The sequence below is a fragment of the Danio rerio genome, chromosome 17, assembly GCF_052040795.2.
Source record: "Danio rerio strain M-AB ecotype USA chromosome 17, GRCz13ab, whole genome shotgun sequence".
Lineage (NCBI taxonomy): Eukaryota > Metazoa > Chordata > Actinopteri > Cypriniformes > Danionidae > Danio > Danio rerio.
Genome location: NC_141037.1, coordinates 30938928 through 30960000, shown reverse-complemented (window position 1 = coordinate 30960000; position 21073 = coordinate 30938928). Strand labels below are relative to the sequence as shown.

The window sequence follows — 21073 nt, the reverse complement described above, 5'->3', positions numbered from 1 at the left end:
TACTTATTACTTATAATATTTTCCATGACAAGAATAATTATATGTTAAAATATATTAAAATAATAAAGTTGTAATTCCTCCCAATTCTGAGGTTTTGATCACTTCTTTCAAATTCTGAAAGATTATAAACTTTTGAACGGCAATGTATAATAAAAAGAGCTTATTTACAATGGAACCTGTTAAATATATTGCTCTATATGGGGACAGTTTGATCTTTTTTTTTTTAAGAGTACATACGCATTCATGTACTATAAGTATGTGAATGAATTGAGTGTAATGCTGAACCCTGTGTTCCTCATTCTTTCTCTCGTTTATCCTGCTGGTAGGCTTCCAAAACTGTGTGTATTCCTGGTCAAAGTCCAGCCAGTCTCAGATGAAAAGACTGACCTGCACCTCTATGTGTCAGCACTTCTTTTTGTCTGCCAGGCCAATAGAATAGATTGTCTCTGTCCATTAATCAAGAGTTCATCTGTACAGCTTACAGATTCTTCACATTTAATCCTGCCAACAGCCGTGTGTGTGCGTGTGTGTGTTCCAGTATGTGTGCTTCACTATAGTCTACCTAAATGAATACATTGACATTTTTATAACGCATAATCATCCACGATCAGCAAATTATAACCTGTAATGTGCTTGTTTGTTGAAAAAATACCAAAACAGAGGTTGATTTACAGAGCGCTATATTACTCTGTCAGCGTCTAATTAAGCTGAGCTCACCTGATCGTTAATATTTGCAGGAGATCGCTTACAAAGCAATCAGCCGGCCACTTTGATGGACGCAGGCTTTACCGTGTATACACTTCTGCTGTTTGTATGGATAAATAAGAATCAAATTTGTCAGAGATTTGCCATTCAGCTGTCTTTATTTCCCCTCTTTGTGTCATTGACCTGAACTGCTGAATATGTAACTTGATATACAGGAACTACAGTTTTCTGTGGACTCTCCAAGCCTACAGGCAAGTCTGAGGGTGTAATAATGTTATTACTACAACCACTACCAATAATAATAATAGTAATAATAATAATAGTAATAATAATAATAATAATAATAATAATAAATTGAAATTTATTATTCAGAGCTGCCCACAAGTTTTAAACTTGAAGTGATAGTTCACAAACAAAAAAAGATATTAATTACTAGTTTCACTCCTTAAAAAAGATATTTTGAAAAATGCTTTAAATAAATAAATAGGGCAAATATTATGGTTACACTGAAAAAAAAGTACACTTTCAATACCTAAATTATGTACTCAATTGAAAAAAAAAAAAAAAAGCTTATTTCAAAACCAAAAAAAAAAAGGATATTTTGAAAAATGTTGGAAACCTGTAATCATTGACTTCTATAGTATTTTCTTTTTCCTACTATGGCCAGTGAATACAATTTTTCAGCTTTCTTCAAAACATATTGTTTAGTGTTCAACAGAAGAAAAGATCGAAAAGGTTTGAAACCACTTGTGTGAGTAAATAGTGTGTACGTTTATATTTTTTTGGGTAAATTATCCCTTTAAGACAGCTGTGCTTCAGGTATTTTCTGATACCGTTTTAAGCATTATTCAGACCTTATTTTGAGAAATGAATAGCTTTAACATGGGAATGAAACATTTTATTTTGATAACGGTATGGTTTTGGTAGCTTTCTCCAAATTTTCGAATGCATTTTAATAACATACTTTAAATAAGCTGTACTCCCAGACATTATGTGGTTTCACAAAATCTGCTTCTAAAAATCCAATAACTCTTAATAATATGAAAATAAATGTTTTATTTTTTTGTTTTATATTTAAAATTGTATTTTGTTTTCATGTTATGTTATTCAAATAAAACACACAATGCCCCAAATGCAATGTATGAAAAAAAATCTAAACAGAATGACTAAAGAAATATATATATATATATATATATATATATATATATATATATATATATATATATATATATATATATATATATATATATATATATATTCTGATTACAGTTAAGACCAGAATTTGGTCTACAACACAAACACTTAAAACGGAAAAACTCACATAACTTCTGGCTTGTGAATTGACATCAAATGAACCCCTCAAAATATTTCACAACCTTTTTAGAAATGCATAGGTTGCCAGGTATTAACCCCAAGAAAAGACATGCTTTATTTAAACATATATGTATTTTAAAGCCAATAAACTTGTAGCTTTGTATTCTTCATCTTGACTCCATCTTTGAATTAGACCAATTGTGTGGGTAAATTCTGGCAACACTAACAGAGAAACACTTGTTAGAATATTCCTAAAACTTATTAACTAAACTTTTTGCATGGTTAAAAACAAAAGTTGTTGCCTTTAATTATAAAATTCAAATTAACTTTACGAGACCTTTCAACTTATATTAAATTGTATAACTAAAAAGTATAGTTAAGGTTGTTTTGGGGCTCTGAAGAAGTTTTGATTAACTTGATTAGCTTATTTTAAAAAGTTAAAGTATATAAACATATTTTCCTTGCTTTTTTTTTAATCATATAAATGTTACAGTGTATCTTACACTCTGACCATATGCAGATGCCTACTCTAAATAAGCATGTTATTATCAATAATAATCTCATCACAATTATATTATTAGCACAGAACTTTATGATTTATATGTACATTTCACTTAAAGGCCATCTATTTTCCCCTTTCTCAAGTATTTTGTGTTTCCAGGATGTCTGTAAAGTTTCAACTTAAAATACCCATCAGATTATTTATTATACCTTTTTGTGCATTGGAAATGTTCAGACCTAAAAATGTTACCATTAAGACTTTGTAGTGTAACTTTTTTTGTTGCATGTGCCTTTAATTCAAATGATTGGTTCTTCCCACATGCGTGTCAAAGCCATTGAGATTGCTTACTATTGCGCTGATGCATGTAACCCTTACATAGATGAACATGACAGTGACAGACAAGAATAAAGCTGATCTTTCTTTTTTACAGTAAAAAAAAAATTCCAGCATTAATTTGATGTAGATGTTGTGGAGTTAATTCAAGCCTTTCTGCAACGATGAGTCACACACAATGCCTTTATGAAGTTGCATGCACTCACAAATGTTTAGCTTTGCACTGATTTTGCATGGTAAATGTAACAGGACACACGTTAATATACACTGCTTAAATTAACGTCAGAAAATTTTAAAAGAGAGACTTAACGTGATAATATAACGTTCAATCCAATATGACTGTGGACACACTATAGCTACACAGTTCTGTCCAAACAGCTTCCAAAAGATGATTTTCATCGTGGGGGTCCTTTCATGTTTTGGATGACCACTTTGATAAAAACAAGCCTTACTTTGTGTACTTCTATTGCTCACGTTGTTATTTTCTTTCATTGTGTCATTGGGTTGTGCACAACCCAATCTGCAACTTAATACACCAACAACGGTTTGCTGTGGATCTTCTCAGCTTGCAGGCCAATCTGAGGTAGCGTGCAGCCCAGCCAGCGCAGAGCAGACTTAAAAGTAGCTATCTGACAAGCAGGACGAGCAGCTTACGGACTCAAGATTGTAATCTCCCAGTACAAGCAGATGGAAGTGACCTCTCACAAAGACAGCCACGTCCCCCCTCTCATAGAGCAAGAGCTTTGAAGTATTCTTCTGAGCAGAGAGAGCAAGATTATGATGTGCAGGGGATTGATTCGAGAGAGCGAGATCACCGCCAGTAGACTCCTCCAACCAAACTTCGCTTTTCTCTTCGCTCGATTCGTTGTTGGTGTTTTCACAACGCTACCTCTGATGGAGATGATAGCGTACGTCGAGTGTGAAGTAGTGTTTTTATGCTTTTCCTTGGCTGCTTTGATTATATCATTGGCTCCAGAGGGTTCGGCACTGTTTATTTTTGTATTATTGTGGAGTGTGTTGTTGGAGCAAGAGAGTTTGTTGTTCGCACCAGACTAACAGGGTCTGATCCACAGGCATCTCTCTCTCTCTCTCTTTCTTTTGTGCCAAGAGAGAAGGAGTTTAAGCGATTTCTCCCAGTGGATTGCTGGAGAATTTATCGGCGGGTGGCTGGCTATCACAGATTAAGGGAAATGTCGATCAGTAATGACCCCTCTACATGTTAGTATTGCAGTAAAGCCAAGCTTTTATGTCAAAAAAATCGGAGTCGGGGCTATTACACATGACAGGGGTGATCAAGGGACTGTGGACCGAGGCTAGCATTATTAAATATTGACTACTCCTGTGATTTATGTAGAGCTTCAGGGAAAAAGTGACTTTTTAACCGTTATATATTCTTTAGTCTCCAAACCTTCCATTTATCTCTTCGTGGAAAAAAAGTATGTGTTGGCTGCATATTTCTTACTCCCAGCTGGAAAAAAAGGGTGGAGGGGAAACCCTTGCCCTTAAAAAATGAGATGGATGCTGTTGCGGCAGTTCATTTCATAAACCGCCAAAAGCAGAATAGGTAAATTGGAAGCAATTATAAGATTTCACTGAAGAAAAAAAGGCTGAGCTAGTTGTACAGTAGATGACAGAGAATAATTCTTTGAGGGCACAGAGCTCAGATAAATTCATTAAGCTTGTTTATTTTTGCTTAAACGGGTAGTTTTTACAAGTTCTGAGTGTTGTTCTGTCGAATGCTTGCTCAGTAATGTTAGGCATCAGCTAAAGACCTAAGGATTGGAAGAACGATACATTAGTGGGCTTTCAGTCATTGAGGCACTTCATGCCTATTGATTTCTTTATGATGCTGCATTTCAAGCCCTTTAAATGGGGAAAGGGTGGAGGTTACGGACTCGGCACATGCGCATATTCATCCTCTTCCTGCGAACATAGAAGTCTATCTGGTCCAGTGGAGAGGTGAGAACTTGGGGGAATTAATTCCCTTTTAATTTGCAAGCAGGGCCGTATATCCTGCGGTCGATTGCATTACTGTAAGTGGTGGTGGCTGGGGACTTGAAGGCTTGGCTCTTGACCTCTTGGTTAATGTGCACACATGCATGGGTCTGACTGAATGCATTACATCCCATGAGTGCCAGTGATAAAGACAAGAGTTTGTATTTCGGTAGTGATGAAGGTTGATGTACTGAAGGTTGAAATCATGGTAGCTTTATTAGAATGTGCTGTTTCATATTTAAAGTATCTGTACTTTATTTGAATATATTTATTTTACAAAAACAAATAATGTACATTTTACATAACTACATTTCCTGAATGAAGCTATGAAAAAAGTTATTGTGAAGTGGAGAAAATGGTCATCTGCTTAGAGAGGAGATAGTGGTGTTTAATTTATGAAAAAGTTAAATTTTATAAGTAAAACCTGTTAAGTTGGTTCACAATTTACACTGGACAATTAATTTGTGTGGGCGGTATGGTGGCTCAGGGGTTAGCACTGTTGCCTCACAGCAAGAAGGTCACTGGTTTGAGTCCTGGCTGGGTCAGTTGCCATTTCTGTGTGGAGTTTGCATGTTCTCCCCATGTTCACGTGGGTTTCCCCGAATTCCCCCACAGTCGAAAGACATGTGCTATAGGTGAATTGGATGAACTAAATTGGCCTTAGTGTATGAGTGTGTGTGAATGAGAGAGTGTATGGGTATTTCCCAGTACTGGGTTGCAGCTGGAAGGGCATCCGCTGCGTAAAACATATGCTGAAGTAGTTGGCGGTTTATTCCTCTGTTGCAACCCCTGAAAAATCAGGGACTAAGCTGAAGGAAAATGAATTATTATTTGTGTATTGGACTGACATATGTTAAAGAGTAACTGATTCAAATGATCAATTTAGAGTGAGTGTCCAGTAAATGTGTCAGGGTTGGTGAGGGGAAATGGGGAAAAAGGAGCGAGGACTCAAGTGCAGAATAAATGGGAATTTATTAAATAATAAAAATAAAATAAAATGCAAAATAAACTACCCCGAGGGGGAAAACATTAACAAAACAAATACATACAAACAGGACTGGGCAGGCTGACAAGGATGATGACTGGAAAAACAACAGGACAAGACTTCATACAACGACATGTGATGACGAACTGGCACAGGACAGCAAATGTGAGGGGTATATAAACTGTAGAAAATTAACACACAAACAGGTGAACACAATTAACTAATAATGGGTTAACAAGGAGGGTGGGACAAGACAATAGACGGGAGAGCGCATGACACAGAGAGACACACAAGCCATGCGCTCACTTAACAGGACAAGAACATGCAGCCAATGAGAGAACTCATTAACCGCATGTTCATGACAACAAACAACACTGAAACACACGACAAAAGCACGTGACCACAATGTAAACACCAAGCCACGTGCTTTGACAAGAGACGCAAGAAACGAGCACACGATAGATAAACACCTTACCGTGCGCTCACACATAAGCAACGCGCATGCTTCATCTCAGCGCCAACCAAAACTGAAACCAACTAGACGGAGGCGCCGAGAATAAAGCAGCGCGCTGCTGACAGAACAAACACAAACACTAGTACAAGAGCGCGCGCGTCTGAGGGACGCAGAGCGTGCGCGGCCACATCAAGTGGCAGCGCGCACACTCTGCGTACACCCACGACGGCGCGCGCGCGCACACAGAGACAGAAACAGGACCAGACATGGAGGAGTAGTGTCAGAGCTCTGCCACCAAAACAAGAATTTACAAGACCAAAGTGGCAGAACCCTGACAAAATGATTCAATGATACAAATAATCTGTTCAAAGTAAGTGTCAAGTAAATGATTCACTGATTGAAATGAATAATCCAATTAGAGTGAGTTTCAAATAACTAATTGACTGATTCAAATGTTCTGTTCAGAGTAAATGTCCATTAAATGATTCACTGATAAAGATAATGTTTCTAGTGATTCTCCACTAAATCATTCATGGATTCACATGATTAATTTAGAGTGAGTATCCAGTAAATGATTCACTGATTCAAACAAACTGTTCAAAGTGAGTGTCCAGTAAGTGATATACTGATTCAGAAAGTCTGTTTAGAGCGAGTCTCCACTAAATTATCCACTGATTCAAATGATGTATTTAAGCCTCATTCACACTACGAGTGACTCACAGCAACTAAGCGACAAGCGAAAGTTCATTCCAACGTAGGGTGAGCTACTTTTGGTGACCTCAGTCTGAAGGCTGATTTATACTTCTACGTCAAACGCCGGCGTTTACTACGGCGATGACGCATAGCCGCATGGCCATCGGCGTCGCTGACGTGCACCTCTCAAAAATTGTAACTAGACGTCGCAACGACGCATAGCGCAAGCTCTGTGATTCGTCGGCTTGGTAGCGCTGACGAGTCTGGGCGGGACCGAGAGCCGCGCGAATGGCGCAAGCCCAATGGAGCGATTGTTTACAAGTGTGGAGTCCCGTGAAGGAGCTCCTGATGGAAAGTTTTGTTTTGTGTTTACCTCATAGTTAAAGTTGTTGCACGTCCGCCGGTTCCTGCCACAAAATGAGCGAGTTTGAGCCACTTGTACATCCAGGAAATATTCAGGAAAAGCAAAACAGCAGAGAAGAAACCCGACACAGAGGAACATTAACACCTCACTGCCCACTAGCGTTTCGGAAGTGTTAATGCAGACCAACAGAGACAGCCCGCAGAAGTATAAATGCACAGCTATGTGCGTTTTATGCGCCGTGGGTCACGCCGGTCACTTGACGCAGAAGTATAAACCAGGCTTAAACAAGCGACAGTGATTGGCGACCAGGTGGGCTTGTCAAGTGACGTGACAAAGTTTAGAATCCTTTAACTTTATGCAAATGAAGAGCTACTTTCTTGAGCGACAGCCAATAGGAGCACCAGTAGAGCTCATGTGATTCGCTCTCAGCTCGCTTAGAGGCCAGTCGTATTCTCTGTGCTGTAGACCTGCACAGACCTGTTTGCAGCAGGTCACCACCCAGAGCGACAGACAGCTACAAAGTCGCTGCTAGGGTGAATGAGGCATTAGAGTGAGTGATCAGTAAACAATTCACTAATTCAAATGATTAATTTAGAGTGAGTGTCCTGTAAATGATACACTAATTCAAATGATACATTCAGAGCTAGTCAGTAAATTCATAGATTCATTGATATTACAAACTGATCTTAAAGGGCTTTCACGTGTTTTCACTTGAATTATCATGACTTATCAGTGTAGTTAGGGCATCAACAGATTGGTAATTCAACTTTTTTGCAAACTAAACATTTGTTAGTATTTTTTACTTGCAAAAATCTATTATATTTGCATTTTTATAAGTAATATTGAAAAGGATATCAATTTAATAAAGTATGTATACTTTTACTCAAGTGCATTACTTTCTCCACCACTGTGGTACTGCTATATCCTTAAATGTTACACACTTCACTTTTAAACGTCATCTTTAAGATGTGTTAGCATGCTGGTCTTGTGAATTTGTAAGCCAAATAAATTTAACTTTGGGAAATTTTAAAGACCTTTCAATGCTTTTTATTTTGATAATGTTTATTAGATCTGAGAATGTCGGCATCTCTGTTATTTTTAATGGATTTGTTTTGGTTTTTTTTGCTTCCCATTTTTAACACAGCCCTTTATAAGGCTTTTACCAGATTGACAATATGCTCACACACACACTATTTTTCCCACCATTATTTATAAAATAGTATTTCTATATTTGCCACTTTTTCCCTCTCTCTCTCTCTGTGGATATGGCTTCCTGTGTGTTGAATCAATGTCTAGGCTGGCAGAGCAATCAATCCCCATTTCTGGATTAAGACCCAGACAGCCAAAGCCTGGGCTTCCCTGTGTCAGCAGGGCACTGCGGTTCACATATACACACACACACACACACACACACACACACACACACCCACAAAGACAAACACACAAAGTGCAACTGAGTGTCCAGCATCCTCTTACTTTAAAAGGGTCGATGAGCTAAAAAGCTATATATATATATATATATATATATATATATATATATATATATATTTTTTTTTTTTTTTTTAAGGAAACGTTGTTTGTCTAGTTTATTAGATATTCTTGATCTGTGAACCAAATAACCATGTGTCATGCTGACACCTCAATGTCCATGATCCAAGAAAATTGGATCTGTATTTAGGAGCTTATCGGCAAAGTGATCATCATCGTAGTTTCTGAAGATGTCTGCAGGTCAGCATGCCACTGATCCTTTGATTGGGCTTTATATGGATGCTAAATTGTGTCTCTGTGTGTTCCAGGTCAGAACTTCAGCAGTTTGGACACACCGGACACCGAGATGAGAGAGCTGCTCAGCACTGGTAAAGAGGGCCAGTGGGTGTCCATAGGAGGATTGCTACCGTATTCAAATTACAGTGTGATGGTGAAGGCCTGCAACAGTCTGGGCTGTGTGGAAAGCTCTCCTGTCAGCGTATCTCTCCCACCAGGAGGTCAGTAGCAAACACGTCTTTCTGTAATAGGACAATGTTTGCATTTGTTATGCGCAGATCCAGTGAATTGACACATTCCAAATAAAAATGTAACACTACAGAAATTAAACATTTGGAAACATTTTTTTAAAAAATAATTAGACATGTTAGAGTGTTGCTGTAGTCTTGAATGTCACTTCCCTATAGAAAATTAAGCAGAAATTTGGCCAAATGGAAAGAAATTTCTCAAACTTGATTAAAAAAAATAATTTGAGTTCTAAAGATGAACAAAAATCATATAGCTTTGGAACTATACAGCTCTAGTACACACTCTATACCAGAGGTGGGCAAACTCGGTCCTGGAGGGCCGCTGTCCTGCACAGTTTAGCCCCAACACTAATCAAACACACCTGAACAAGCTAATTAGTGTCTGCAAGATCACTAGAAATCTATAAACAGGTGTGTTTGATTAGAGTTGGAGCTAAACTGTGCAGGACAGCGGCCCTCCAGGACCGAGTTTGTCCACCCATGCTCTATACTGTACCCTACCTGACAAAAGTCTTGTCATAACTCCCAGTTGTAAGAGCAACAAGTAATAACTTAATAATTAACTTTCTAGTTGATCATGTAGTAAAGTGGCAGAAGGTAGTTTTTTTTTTCTACTAAACCATCTGTTTATCTGCATCCCAATGATTACAAATACTGCAAAAGACCTATTAGAAACCATGTGGACCCGAGATTCTTACAGAATTCTCACAGAAAGAAAAATCATGGTTTGAGGATATGTCCAGGGGTGTGCTAGAGATCTGTAGACTGGATGGCAACATCAACAGCCTGAGGTATCAAGACATCTTGATCATGCTGCCCATTACATTACAAACCACAGGTGAGGGAAAATTCTTCAGCAGGATAGCACTCCTTCTCATACTTTAGCCTCCACATCAAAGGTCCCAAGAAGAAAGACAAGAATGTCAAGGTGCTCCAGAATTGGCCAGCCCAGTCACCAGACATGAACATTATTGAGAATGTCTGGGGTAAGATGAAGGAGAAGGCATTGAAGATGAATCCAAAGAATCTTGATAACCTCTGGAAGTCCTGCAAGAATGCTTTCTTTGCCAGGGCTTAATTTGTGCTAGAACACACCGGATCTGGCACCTCTGAAATCTGATCCGGCACATAATTTTACCGATCCCCCTCCTCATCCACCCTCCTCCCTTGTCCGCTGTTCACTTTCACTTTCTTCTGCGATATCCAAACCCTCTTCACTTTCATCCGTGACAACATGCCGGACCTGTTACCCAGATCTGTTAACAAATTAAGCACTGAATGTCAGACCTTACTGTCCTAATTAAATAATTAAAAATCAAAGCATGATCATATATTTTGTTTGGTTAAAATAAGCGTAATCCAGAGGCCTTTGCCTTTTATGTGAGCCACTTCAAATAAGCCATATTTGTTGTCCCTAAAACTTGTATAGGCAAGACTTTTGTCAGGTGATGTACATTCCCTGAGAAAATGTATTTATTCATTTTTAGGGTGACATATGGACTACTTTATTGAATATAGATAGTGGAGATTGTCCCAATAAGAAATCCTTATTGGAGCAGAAAGCAGAAATGTAATCAGCGCATGTTAAATTCAGACTCAAACCTACGTTACTGTGTTTTGTGGCCGAGTCACTGAAAATATGGACCCTTTCTGATAATGAAATATGAAATAGGAATAGTCTGGAAGTTATGCAATCTAAACGATCCTTAGAAATCTCATAAACTCCGGCTGGCTGAAACACCAACATCTGCCAGAAAGCTGACAGGAATATGATTAGTGCAGTTACTTCTAAATCAATATGCAGGGATTTTGTACACAAACTGAAATGATGCAATCACCTGATATTGAATTTTTCCCTTCCAAAACACATCACGAATAAAATGTGTATTTTTTCCCCCAGCATACACAATTGTGCAGGCAGAGAAATGCCGTGTTTCCATAATATCACCATGTTCTCCATTAACAGACAGCCTGTAAACTTCAGCCCTGGCTCTGGATATCTGACGCAGAGCTACAGGCTCTTTGCACTAATGTTTAATCACAAGCCTCCAAGCGGGCCGAGCGCGAGCTGTTTGATCAGCCTGAATCTACTGGGCCCCGTAATGCTGCTTTGTACGGGGCCAGCAGGGAGACATTGGACATCTGCTGGCTGACAGAGAACAATGCCCGCTGCTGGTGATCTAAAGACATGCTATTGCCCGTCTATGGCAATGGTAGATAAGAGCGTGCGCACACAAGAGTAGCCACTATAAGTTTATTGCCACACTAAGGAGCCACACTTTCCCACTGTTAAATTGTTGTTGATTTTAATTATGACTCTTATGGCTCCAGAATGTTCTTTTTTACGACCTTCTCTGGCAAATGAAAGGTAACAACTCATTGGTTAAATAGGCCTTGGTCCATCCTTCCTTTTACTTAATGGTGTGGGAACTTATTAAGCTGATTTATACAGAGAAAGGCTGTTGGGAAGCATGTAACCTACACACACACACACACACACACACACACACACACACACACACACTGGGTTATATGTGTTTAAGGGAAGGGTAAATTACCATGAAGGAGATAAAAAAAGACAATTTAGTGATTTCCAACAGCACATTTTGTTCAGTGGGAAGGTATGGTTGAAAAAAGGTGGTCAATGGACATGTTTCATCACACGAGAGTGGCTATTTGGAGCATTATTCATGTTTTTGTGATTTTGCTTATTATTATGAGTGTCATAAAGGTCCTCAAATACTCCAACCCTGATAATCAGGATTGCCTCTATATATTATTATTCAATCATTCTTTCATTTTCCTTCTGCTTATTCCCTTTATTCATTAATGTCCGCCATAACGGAATGAAACCCCAACTTATCCAGCATATATTTGACACAGCGGATGCCCTTCTAGCTGCAACCCATTACTGGGAAACATCCATACACACTCATTCACACACATGCACTAAGGCCAATTTAGTTTATTCAACTCACCTATAGCGGATGTCTTTGGACTGTTGGGGAAACCGAAGCACCCAGAGGAAACCCACGCCAACACGGGGGGAACATAAAAACTCCTCACAGAAATGCCAACTGACACAACGGGGATTAAACTAACGACCTTCTTGCAGTGAGGCGACAGTGCTAACCACTGAGCCATTGCGTCACCCCTTTGTTATTATTATTATTATTATTATTATTTTTGTTATTATTGTTATTATTGTTATTTGATTAATAGAAAAATTCTAATATTTATCTGAAATTAAAACAAAAATTTGTTTAAAAAAAAGATATAGAAGAAATAATACTTTTTTATAAAGGATGCTTTAAACTGATAAAAAAAAACATTGCAGAGAAAGGCTTGTGTTGTTACAAGCGATTTATATTTTAAAAATATACAGTTTTCTTCAACAGTAAAAATATTTATAGAATGTAAAATTAAGTTCTATTTTCTTTTCTTTTTTAAATTGAGGAATTGTCAATTTGAGTTTTTCTAAGTGTAAAATTAGTGATAAAGTCTGCGTTGCACGCTAGTGGTTTTTTTTATTTTTTATTTTGTTTCATTAATCTTGTCAATAATATCATTCAGAAGGTCATGATTCACAGTCGTTAATAACTTTATGTAGCTTTATTTTACATTGTGTTCTTTATATCCTAAGAATGTAGAAAGTAATTATTTAATGAGTGAAAATCTTGACCTTCTCAGTAAAAAAATTAAAAAAATTACTTGGCACCTGGCTGATATAAAAAGTTTCAATTAATTAATTCATGTTCATTTAACTCAATGGTGGGGCATCATGGTGGTGGAGTGGGTAGCACGTTCACCTCAGCGCAAGAAGTGCGCTGGTTCGAGCCCCGGCTGGGTTAGTCGTCGTTTTTATGTGGAGTTAACATGTGTTCGCGTGGGTTTCTTTCAGGTGCTCTGGTATCCACCACAGTCCAAAGACATGCGGTAAATATAAATTGAATAAACTAATTTGACCGTAGTGTATGTGTGTGAATGAGTTTGTATGGATATTTTCCCAGTGTTGGGTTGCAGCTGGAAAGGTATCCGCTGTGTGAAACATATGCTGGATAAGTTGGCAGTTTATTCCACTGTGGTGAACTCTGATGAATAAAGTGACTAAGCCAAAGGCAAATGAATATTGCAAAAAATAAAATAAAATAAAATAAAAAAACACTACAAACTATTTCAACAAAATGTATATATGTTTTATGTTTTATTGAACAATATTAATATATATATATATATATATAATTTTCTTTTTTCTTTTTTTTCTCAACATATTAATTTGGGTGTACTAAACTCTTGATCTTGAGTTTTTTGTTAGATTAGTTCTAGTTTTGATGTATCTAATGTATATGCACAAATATACTAGTGTAAAACATCCTATAGTATAGAGAATATAAATTTAAAAGAGAGATGTATGAGGGGTTGTACTCATTTATGCTGAGCACTGTGTAGTAATGTTTTTTTCCTACTAGTTTTTTGTTCTAATGTAAAAGAAATAGTTTTGAAAAAGATTCCCATTGTAGTTTGTATTCACTGAGCACATTTATTACACCCATGTATCTATTTAATTTTATCTAATTTAATTTCATTTAATTTTTTTTTTTCATTAATGGCACTTTAAACCTTTTCTTTAAAGTTCAAGTTACCCTGCCACTCTTGTATGTTTTAGATGATTACTTATACCTTATTTGGCTTTTGTGCAAAAGTAAACTGGCACAAATACTTCCTCATCAACAAGGCTGGTAAGACATGCCTTTAGACCCGACAACTTTTACTTTGCTTAAACATTCTATGACAATTACTCTTCCATTTATACCAGAAAGGAGGATCATTTTCCTGTAGGAAAAAGAACATGAAGTTGCTCGGACACGTTTCATGAACAAACATCAGCATTTGAAAGCCCAAAGCTCCAGCATTGTCTTATCTCTCACGCGGGTGAACGTCCCAGAGGAGTGTGTGTGTATGGATTGAGGATTGATTTGGCTGGAATGGGACATGGCCTTGCATGTTCTCAGATGATGAAGCTGACCTGTAAACGCCACTCTATGTTAATTCCCAACCTTTAAAGAGAAACCAATCACTTTCTCCGATGGCCCAGTTAAAAAAAAAAAAGAAAAGAAAAACGGCAGCACACCCAAGTTAAAGTTCTGCGAAATTGTTCAAGTTCAACACAAAGACATAAGAAGTATAAATTTTAAATACCACACGTTTCCCTCCACTTCTTTCAGTAGATCTTTTGGTTTGTCTTAGCTGAACTGAAGCCTTGTCTCAAACTGTCCTTGTTATATCAAAGAACAGACGGAGTAGAAGGCTTAGGATACAGACGAAACATAAAAGTGCATAGTTTAAAATGATTAGTGACACTTTTGATATACCTGAGGAAGGAGGAGGTGAAACAAAGGAAGCTTCATGCCGACTGTTTGATGAAATAAGGCTGTGAGGAATTAACTCTTTTGTCAAAGGGTTGTCTTACTCTCTTTTTCTCTCACTCTCTCAATCTCTCTCTCTCTCTCTCTCTCTCTCTTTCTCTGTAAACTTTAAGGAAGAAATCAATGCTTTGAACATATTGTTCATTGCTCAGTGTGGAACATACAGTACAGGTTAACACCATTTTTGATACAGTTGTGCAGATGAGGGCATACACTGGAAGAAAACTGATTTTTAACAAATGCTTACATTTACAAAACAACGAAAAATCTGCTTTTTTAAAAATAAAATACTACAACAAAATATATTTAAATATTTAATTTAAAAAAAGTGGTCTAGAGTATATTTTAGGGCTTGGTTGTGTTTATAGGATGCAAAGCAATGTGTGCTTGTGCTTCGTTTGTAGAAAATCACGTTGTTATTTTTATTTTTTTTTTTCATATATCTTTCTTTGATTATATACAGCTACTCAGCTAACATGAAAACAATTATAGTTCCTCTGAAAGGCCACCCCTCAAGAAGCTCTGATTGGTCAGCTAGCATCATGTGCTATGATTTGCGGATTGGCTCCACATCATGGCACGTTGCTACAAGCACAAGCTTTTGCGCTGTATAATCAGTCTAGTCAAAGCAGCTGTTATCAGCATTAGCTGCCTGAATCAGACAGAAAAATGAAGAGCACACAGCTGAACCCCACGCCTGCTCTCTAAAATGAAATCTGACAAGTCTTTCACATATATATTCGGGATAAGCATGTGTAAGTAATATGAAACGTTCACATATCTTTTGTGAGTTGTTTTTTGAGGTGTAGAATGCATGGAAAGCATCTACATAAACATTGCATCCTTGTTTACATCCTCGCTACAACATACTGTTAATGCTTGAAGCTGTGCATGTAGTTGATCAATGTTAACAAATAAAAATACTTACAGGTTGTGGTACACAATCCACAGCTTTGTCGGTTGGAGTTTTTAGCTGAATCCAGAACTGAACTGGGAGAGATTTATGAAAGCTGTCCTTTGTCAAATGCTAGCTATACATTGTTTATAATTCTCTAGAACAGGGGTCACCAAACTTGTTCCTGGAGGGCCGGTGTCCTGCTGATTTTAGCTCCAACCCTAATCAAACACACCTGAACAAGCTAATCAAGATCTTGCTAGGTGTACTTGAAACATCCAGGCAGGTGTGTTGAGGCAAGTTGGAGCTAAACCCTGCAGGGACACTGGCTCTCCAGGACCAAGATTGGTGACCCCTGCTCTAGAACATAATTAAACTGTAAGCACTTCTCTCTTTGTGTCGTGTCCTTTGGAAGCCCAGATACAGAAACAGAAGAAGCTCTGTGGAAATAACAGCATTCGGACAGCATTTTAACTGTCCACTATAACATTACAGCACCTCTGGTCACGCCCCTTAGATGCACAGGGTGTGTGTTCTTGGTGAATACATGTAACCGAAAGCCCTTGTGATCTCACTTACCCGGAGGTATTTTTTTGTAGTCCCTAAACTTTGTTCGCTGTAGGCTTTTCTAAGCTAACTCTGTAAAGCCAATGCCTCTCTTTGAATTAAACTTTGAGCGTCTTAGATTCAGAGATGTTGTTCATGTTCACACAACTACATTACACATAAAGTTTAAAATATGATATGTATGATGTAGTGGACCACCCCTTTAACTCAAAAAAAATTATACTCTATCGCCACCAACATCTAATTTGTCAATTAAAGAGCTGGTTTTTGCTTTTCCAAAAACAATATAATCATTTTTCGCTTCTTTTTTGCGAACTAAAAACCAAAATTAAACAGACCTTAAAAAAGTTACCTTAAAATCCACAAAACAATAAAACTAAGCATCAGAAAAAAAAGTGTTTGCAACGTACAAATCATTAACAAATGGTCACAAGAATAGACATTTGCTATCTATTGATGAATTAATTATGCTTGCAAAAGTAAAAATGGCAACAATATAATTTAGTATGGCCAGAGAGAGAGAGACTTGACTTTAAAATTTCTTTATTTACAATCATTTAATAAGCGTAATTTAATATTAAAAGATAAATAAAAGTTGTAGGTAGTATAGATGTATATAGATCCAGTTAATTCACCAATCAAACAAAACATATTTGAGAGAGAGAAAGGGGGGAGGGGAGAGAGATTTTGTGTGTGTTGGTGTTCAAGTCCAAACTATATGAAGTAGTACTGGCATCTCTGAACTGCGGCAATCTGTAGGGACATGGTCCAGACCTGTCCATATGCTCATCATCATCATTATGTTTATGACTGCTTGGCCAGGCTCTGTGCTGTTTATTCCTGCCCAAAAGCCATAGCAGCAAAGGCAGATGGAGGAAAAAGAGTCAAATGGCTTTTATCCGCGAGTCCGTCCAGCAAAATCCACTCGGAGCAGCCGCAGCAGCGATTCCCTCTGCCCAGTGTTTTCTTTGCCTAATACAAGCACATGGACATTATGAAAATTGCAGCTTGGCAGTAAAAGTAATTTGGGAGCTCTGACTTGAGTGATGAGACTAACCCTCCATCCCCAAACGCCAGGATTTGGGTTTGAGATGTCCACATCCCGGCCCTTCCTTCTCCATTCAATCAGACTGTCACCCTGTCCTGCTAAATGACGCATGGGTTCGTCAAGCTTTTTGAAAGTCCCACAACAGCTTGGCATATCCATACCCCTTATTGACATAATTGGCAGTTCCATCACTCATCAATCAAAGTATTAACATTTTTTTTCCTGCCGTAATGTCAATGAGTTGATCCAATTTAGATCGTTCTCAGTACACTAGAGAGCATAGAGACAAGAATTCAGTTTTGCATTCATCTCTCTCTCTCTCTCTCTCTCTCTCTCTCTCTCTCTCTCTCTCTTTATGTGCTGGCCATTCATTCATTTTATTTTAGGCTTAGTCCCTTTATTAATTCGGGGTTGCCACAGCGGAATGAACTGCCAACTTATCCAGCACGTTTTACACAGTGGATGCCCTTCCAGCCACAACCCATCTCTGGAAATATGTGTTACAATTGTCATTATAATTCATAATGTATGGAGTTAATTGATTTTTTTTTTACTTTTTTATTTTTAATATGTCCATATATTATATTATATTATATTATATTATATTATATTATATTATATTATATTATATTATATTATATTATATTATATTATATTATATTATATTATATTATATTATATTATATTATATTATACACTGTTTTTTTATCACAAATTTTGTCACATTTAAAAAGTAATGATGTTTGATCAAGAGATTTGTCACAAGTGAAAAAGAAAAAGGGCCAAAAACCAAACTTGGTTGAGGGTGGTGGGCCGATAAGGTAAATATACCAAACAGTACTACATTAAAGTTGCTATGAGCAATTTATATTTACATTGCTTTATATTTATTCATGCAATATAATGGTTTTACATTTTATAATGAACTTATTATATTAAAAAAACAACAGAATAACAGAATGGAGTTCAGTGGAGCACCTGTTTTAGCTTTGATTTGCTCGGTGATGTTTTCTGCATTGTCTTCTGTTCATCGAGTGACAGTATTTCTATTTTAAAAATCTGATTCATACAGATAGATTTCATTGAAACATTTTAATTCAGTTGGCTTTTTTAGTAGCTAAGCAATAAAACAAACAAAAAAAAGATGGTTATATTAAATTAGAAATGACAATCTCTGTTTATGGCACTTGTCTCAACCCTCACTATCACTCTCTTCTCTGATGGCATGGTGGGCCATCAAAGGTTACCATGGGCCAACTTTGGCCCATAGGCCTTAGTTTGGGCATCTCTGCTTTAAAATATTTATTTTAGGTTTGGCTTTGGGTTTTTAATCGACGATTTTTGATTAAGTGGTTTGTCACATATATTATAATATTACTTATAAAATAACTTATATCAAATATAAGTTAATATTAATCATTTAAAGGATTTTGTTTTTATTTTAATTTAATTTCATATTTGGGTTTTTAATATTTGATTATTTTTTAATAAAGAGGTTTGTGACATATATACATATATAACAAGTTAATATTAATAATTTAATATTAATTTTTTTATTTTATTTTTTTTCATTTAATTTTATTTATTTTTTATTGTATTTCTTTTTTATTTTATCTTTGATTTTTAATATTTGATTAATTTTTGATTAAGAGGTTTATCACGTATAACAAGTTAATATTAATCATTTAAAGATTTTTTGTTTTATTTAATTTTTGTTTTATCTTTGGGTTTTTAATCTTTGATTAATTTTTGATTAAGACTTTTTTTTACATATATAACAAGTTAATATTAATAATTGAAGGTTTATTTTATTTTATCTTTGGTTTTTAATCTTTGATTAATTTTTGATTAAGAGGTTTGTCACATACAAGTTAATATTAATAATTTGAAGGATTTTTTATTTATTTTCTGTTTTATTTTATTTCTTTTTTATTTTCATTTTATTTTACTTTATTTTATTTTCAATAATAATTTTGTCACATTACTTTTACTTTATTTTTAAGTCCAAAAGAAAACATGATGATTTTGAAAATACAACAACATATGCCTAATACATACACTTTATTGACATTCTTGCCAGTTCCATCATTCATCAATTGAAGTATTAGCCTCTTTTTCCCCCCTTGATCTCATTTAGGTTGTTGATTTCATTTATATTGTTCTCAATACACCAGAGACCAAGGATCCAGGAATTTAGTCGAACCCTTTGTTTTGTTAGATTTTTCTTTGTTTTTTTTTTTTGTTTTTTTTATGCACTGGCCATCTCAGAGAAATTCAATTCTAATTTGTATTCTATGGAGGCGATTGTATTTGAGCGCGGCCGAAATGACTTAAGTAATCAACAGTTATTGAGTTCTTGTGGCTGGACAAGAGGAGGGTTGATTGAGAATGAGACTTCACTTAGGGAAAGGACTTCACTTGCAGCATTCGAGTGCTGTATTATTGAGGCTGATGCCGACTAGATTGTTCCTCAGAATAGATGATTTTTGCCCAGAGTCGTCCCTAAGCACCAATACAAGCCTCTGAATCAAGTTGTTTTTATTTCGTGATGGCCGAGATGTTTTCGTGTGCTTCCAGGCAATTTTTGTAATATGGTCTCAATGAGTTGTGGATATGATAAGAAATTTGCAAATCATGAGGTCCCTGTTATGATGCGGCTACATATGTTATGTTAATGTGTGTTGTGGTAAGTTAAGTTAAGTTGCGTTGTGTTGCGTTGTTTTGTGTGTTATATGATACGATGAAATATGACATGTTTTATGTTATGTCATGTCCAAAACTATTTTATTTGTTCCACGTATAACGCCATGTATAATTCAGTCTCTATGTCAATAATAATAATAATAATAATAATAATTAATAATAATAATAATAATAATAATAATAATTATTATTATTATTATTATTATTATTATTATATATGTATGTGTATATATAAACACATATATAATAATATTTCTTTTCGCCTCTCTCTTCCCAAATGTATTTTATTTTCTCTTTCTGAAAGCTACCTCTCATTTGACCTGTCTTTTCCTGAAATGTGTGATGTTTGTGTATGGTCAGGGGGGTTAAATTTTGCTACATGTAAAAGTGTATGTGACAAATAAAGCCTTCATCATCATCATCATAATTATAATAATAATATTTAATTCATTCATTTATTCATTACTAGATAAATTACTTTTATATTATATTTAATTTTTACTTTATATTATAGATTGGACAGTTGCAAAATCCCAGGGTATGTTATTCCAAGATGAATGTAATCCAGGTACTCCGAAACAGCTTGACCTTCAGTAAATATGTTCACATCTATATATACTCTATGCTTGTCTGTTAAGATTCTATTTTAGACAGTTTGACGTCATCATCTTTGTCTTAAATATCAGAATTTTATTTTAAAAATATTATTTTTCAAAACAATGTTTTGTGTATATTTTTTTATGTTTTTTTTTTTGCATTAGCATGTAATAATCAGGAAAAAGTACATTCAGGCGGTTGTTTTCAAAGAATAATGCTCTTTACTCCTAAACAACAGTCAATATGGATTTGTGTATAGGGTATGATATATGTATATACGATTATATATTTGATCAAATTATTGTGCAATCCCTTCTTTTGTCACATATCAACCAATCCATGTTATTACATAGTATAGTATAGATATAGTGAGCCTCAGAGATGGTATTTCAGTGTGTGTGTAAGTGAAATTGTGTTGCTGATTCATGCAGTAAAATGAAAGTGTGGTATTATCTGCGGGGTTGATGGTGCGTCGGGACA

At 36.0% G+C, this 21073-nt stretch overlaps 1 protein-coding gene across 2 annotated transcripts in view; it reads left to right on the top strand.

Annotated features, from left to right (window-relative positions):
- ush2a (Usher syndrome 2A (autosomal recessive, mild)) overlaps positions 1-21073 on the top strand; it is a 412815-nt gene that overhangs the window by 188351 nt on the left and 203391 nt on the right. For both annotated transcript variants that reach the window (XM_087290677.1, XM_087290676.1), the window contains exon 38: positions 9142-9330. In XM_087290677.1, the coding sequence (XP_087146803.1) occupies positions 9142-9330 (189 nt within the window). The remainder of the gene's footprint in view (positions 1-9141; positions 9331-21073) is intronic.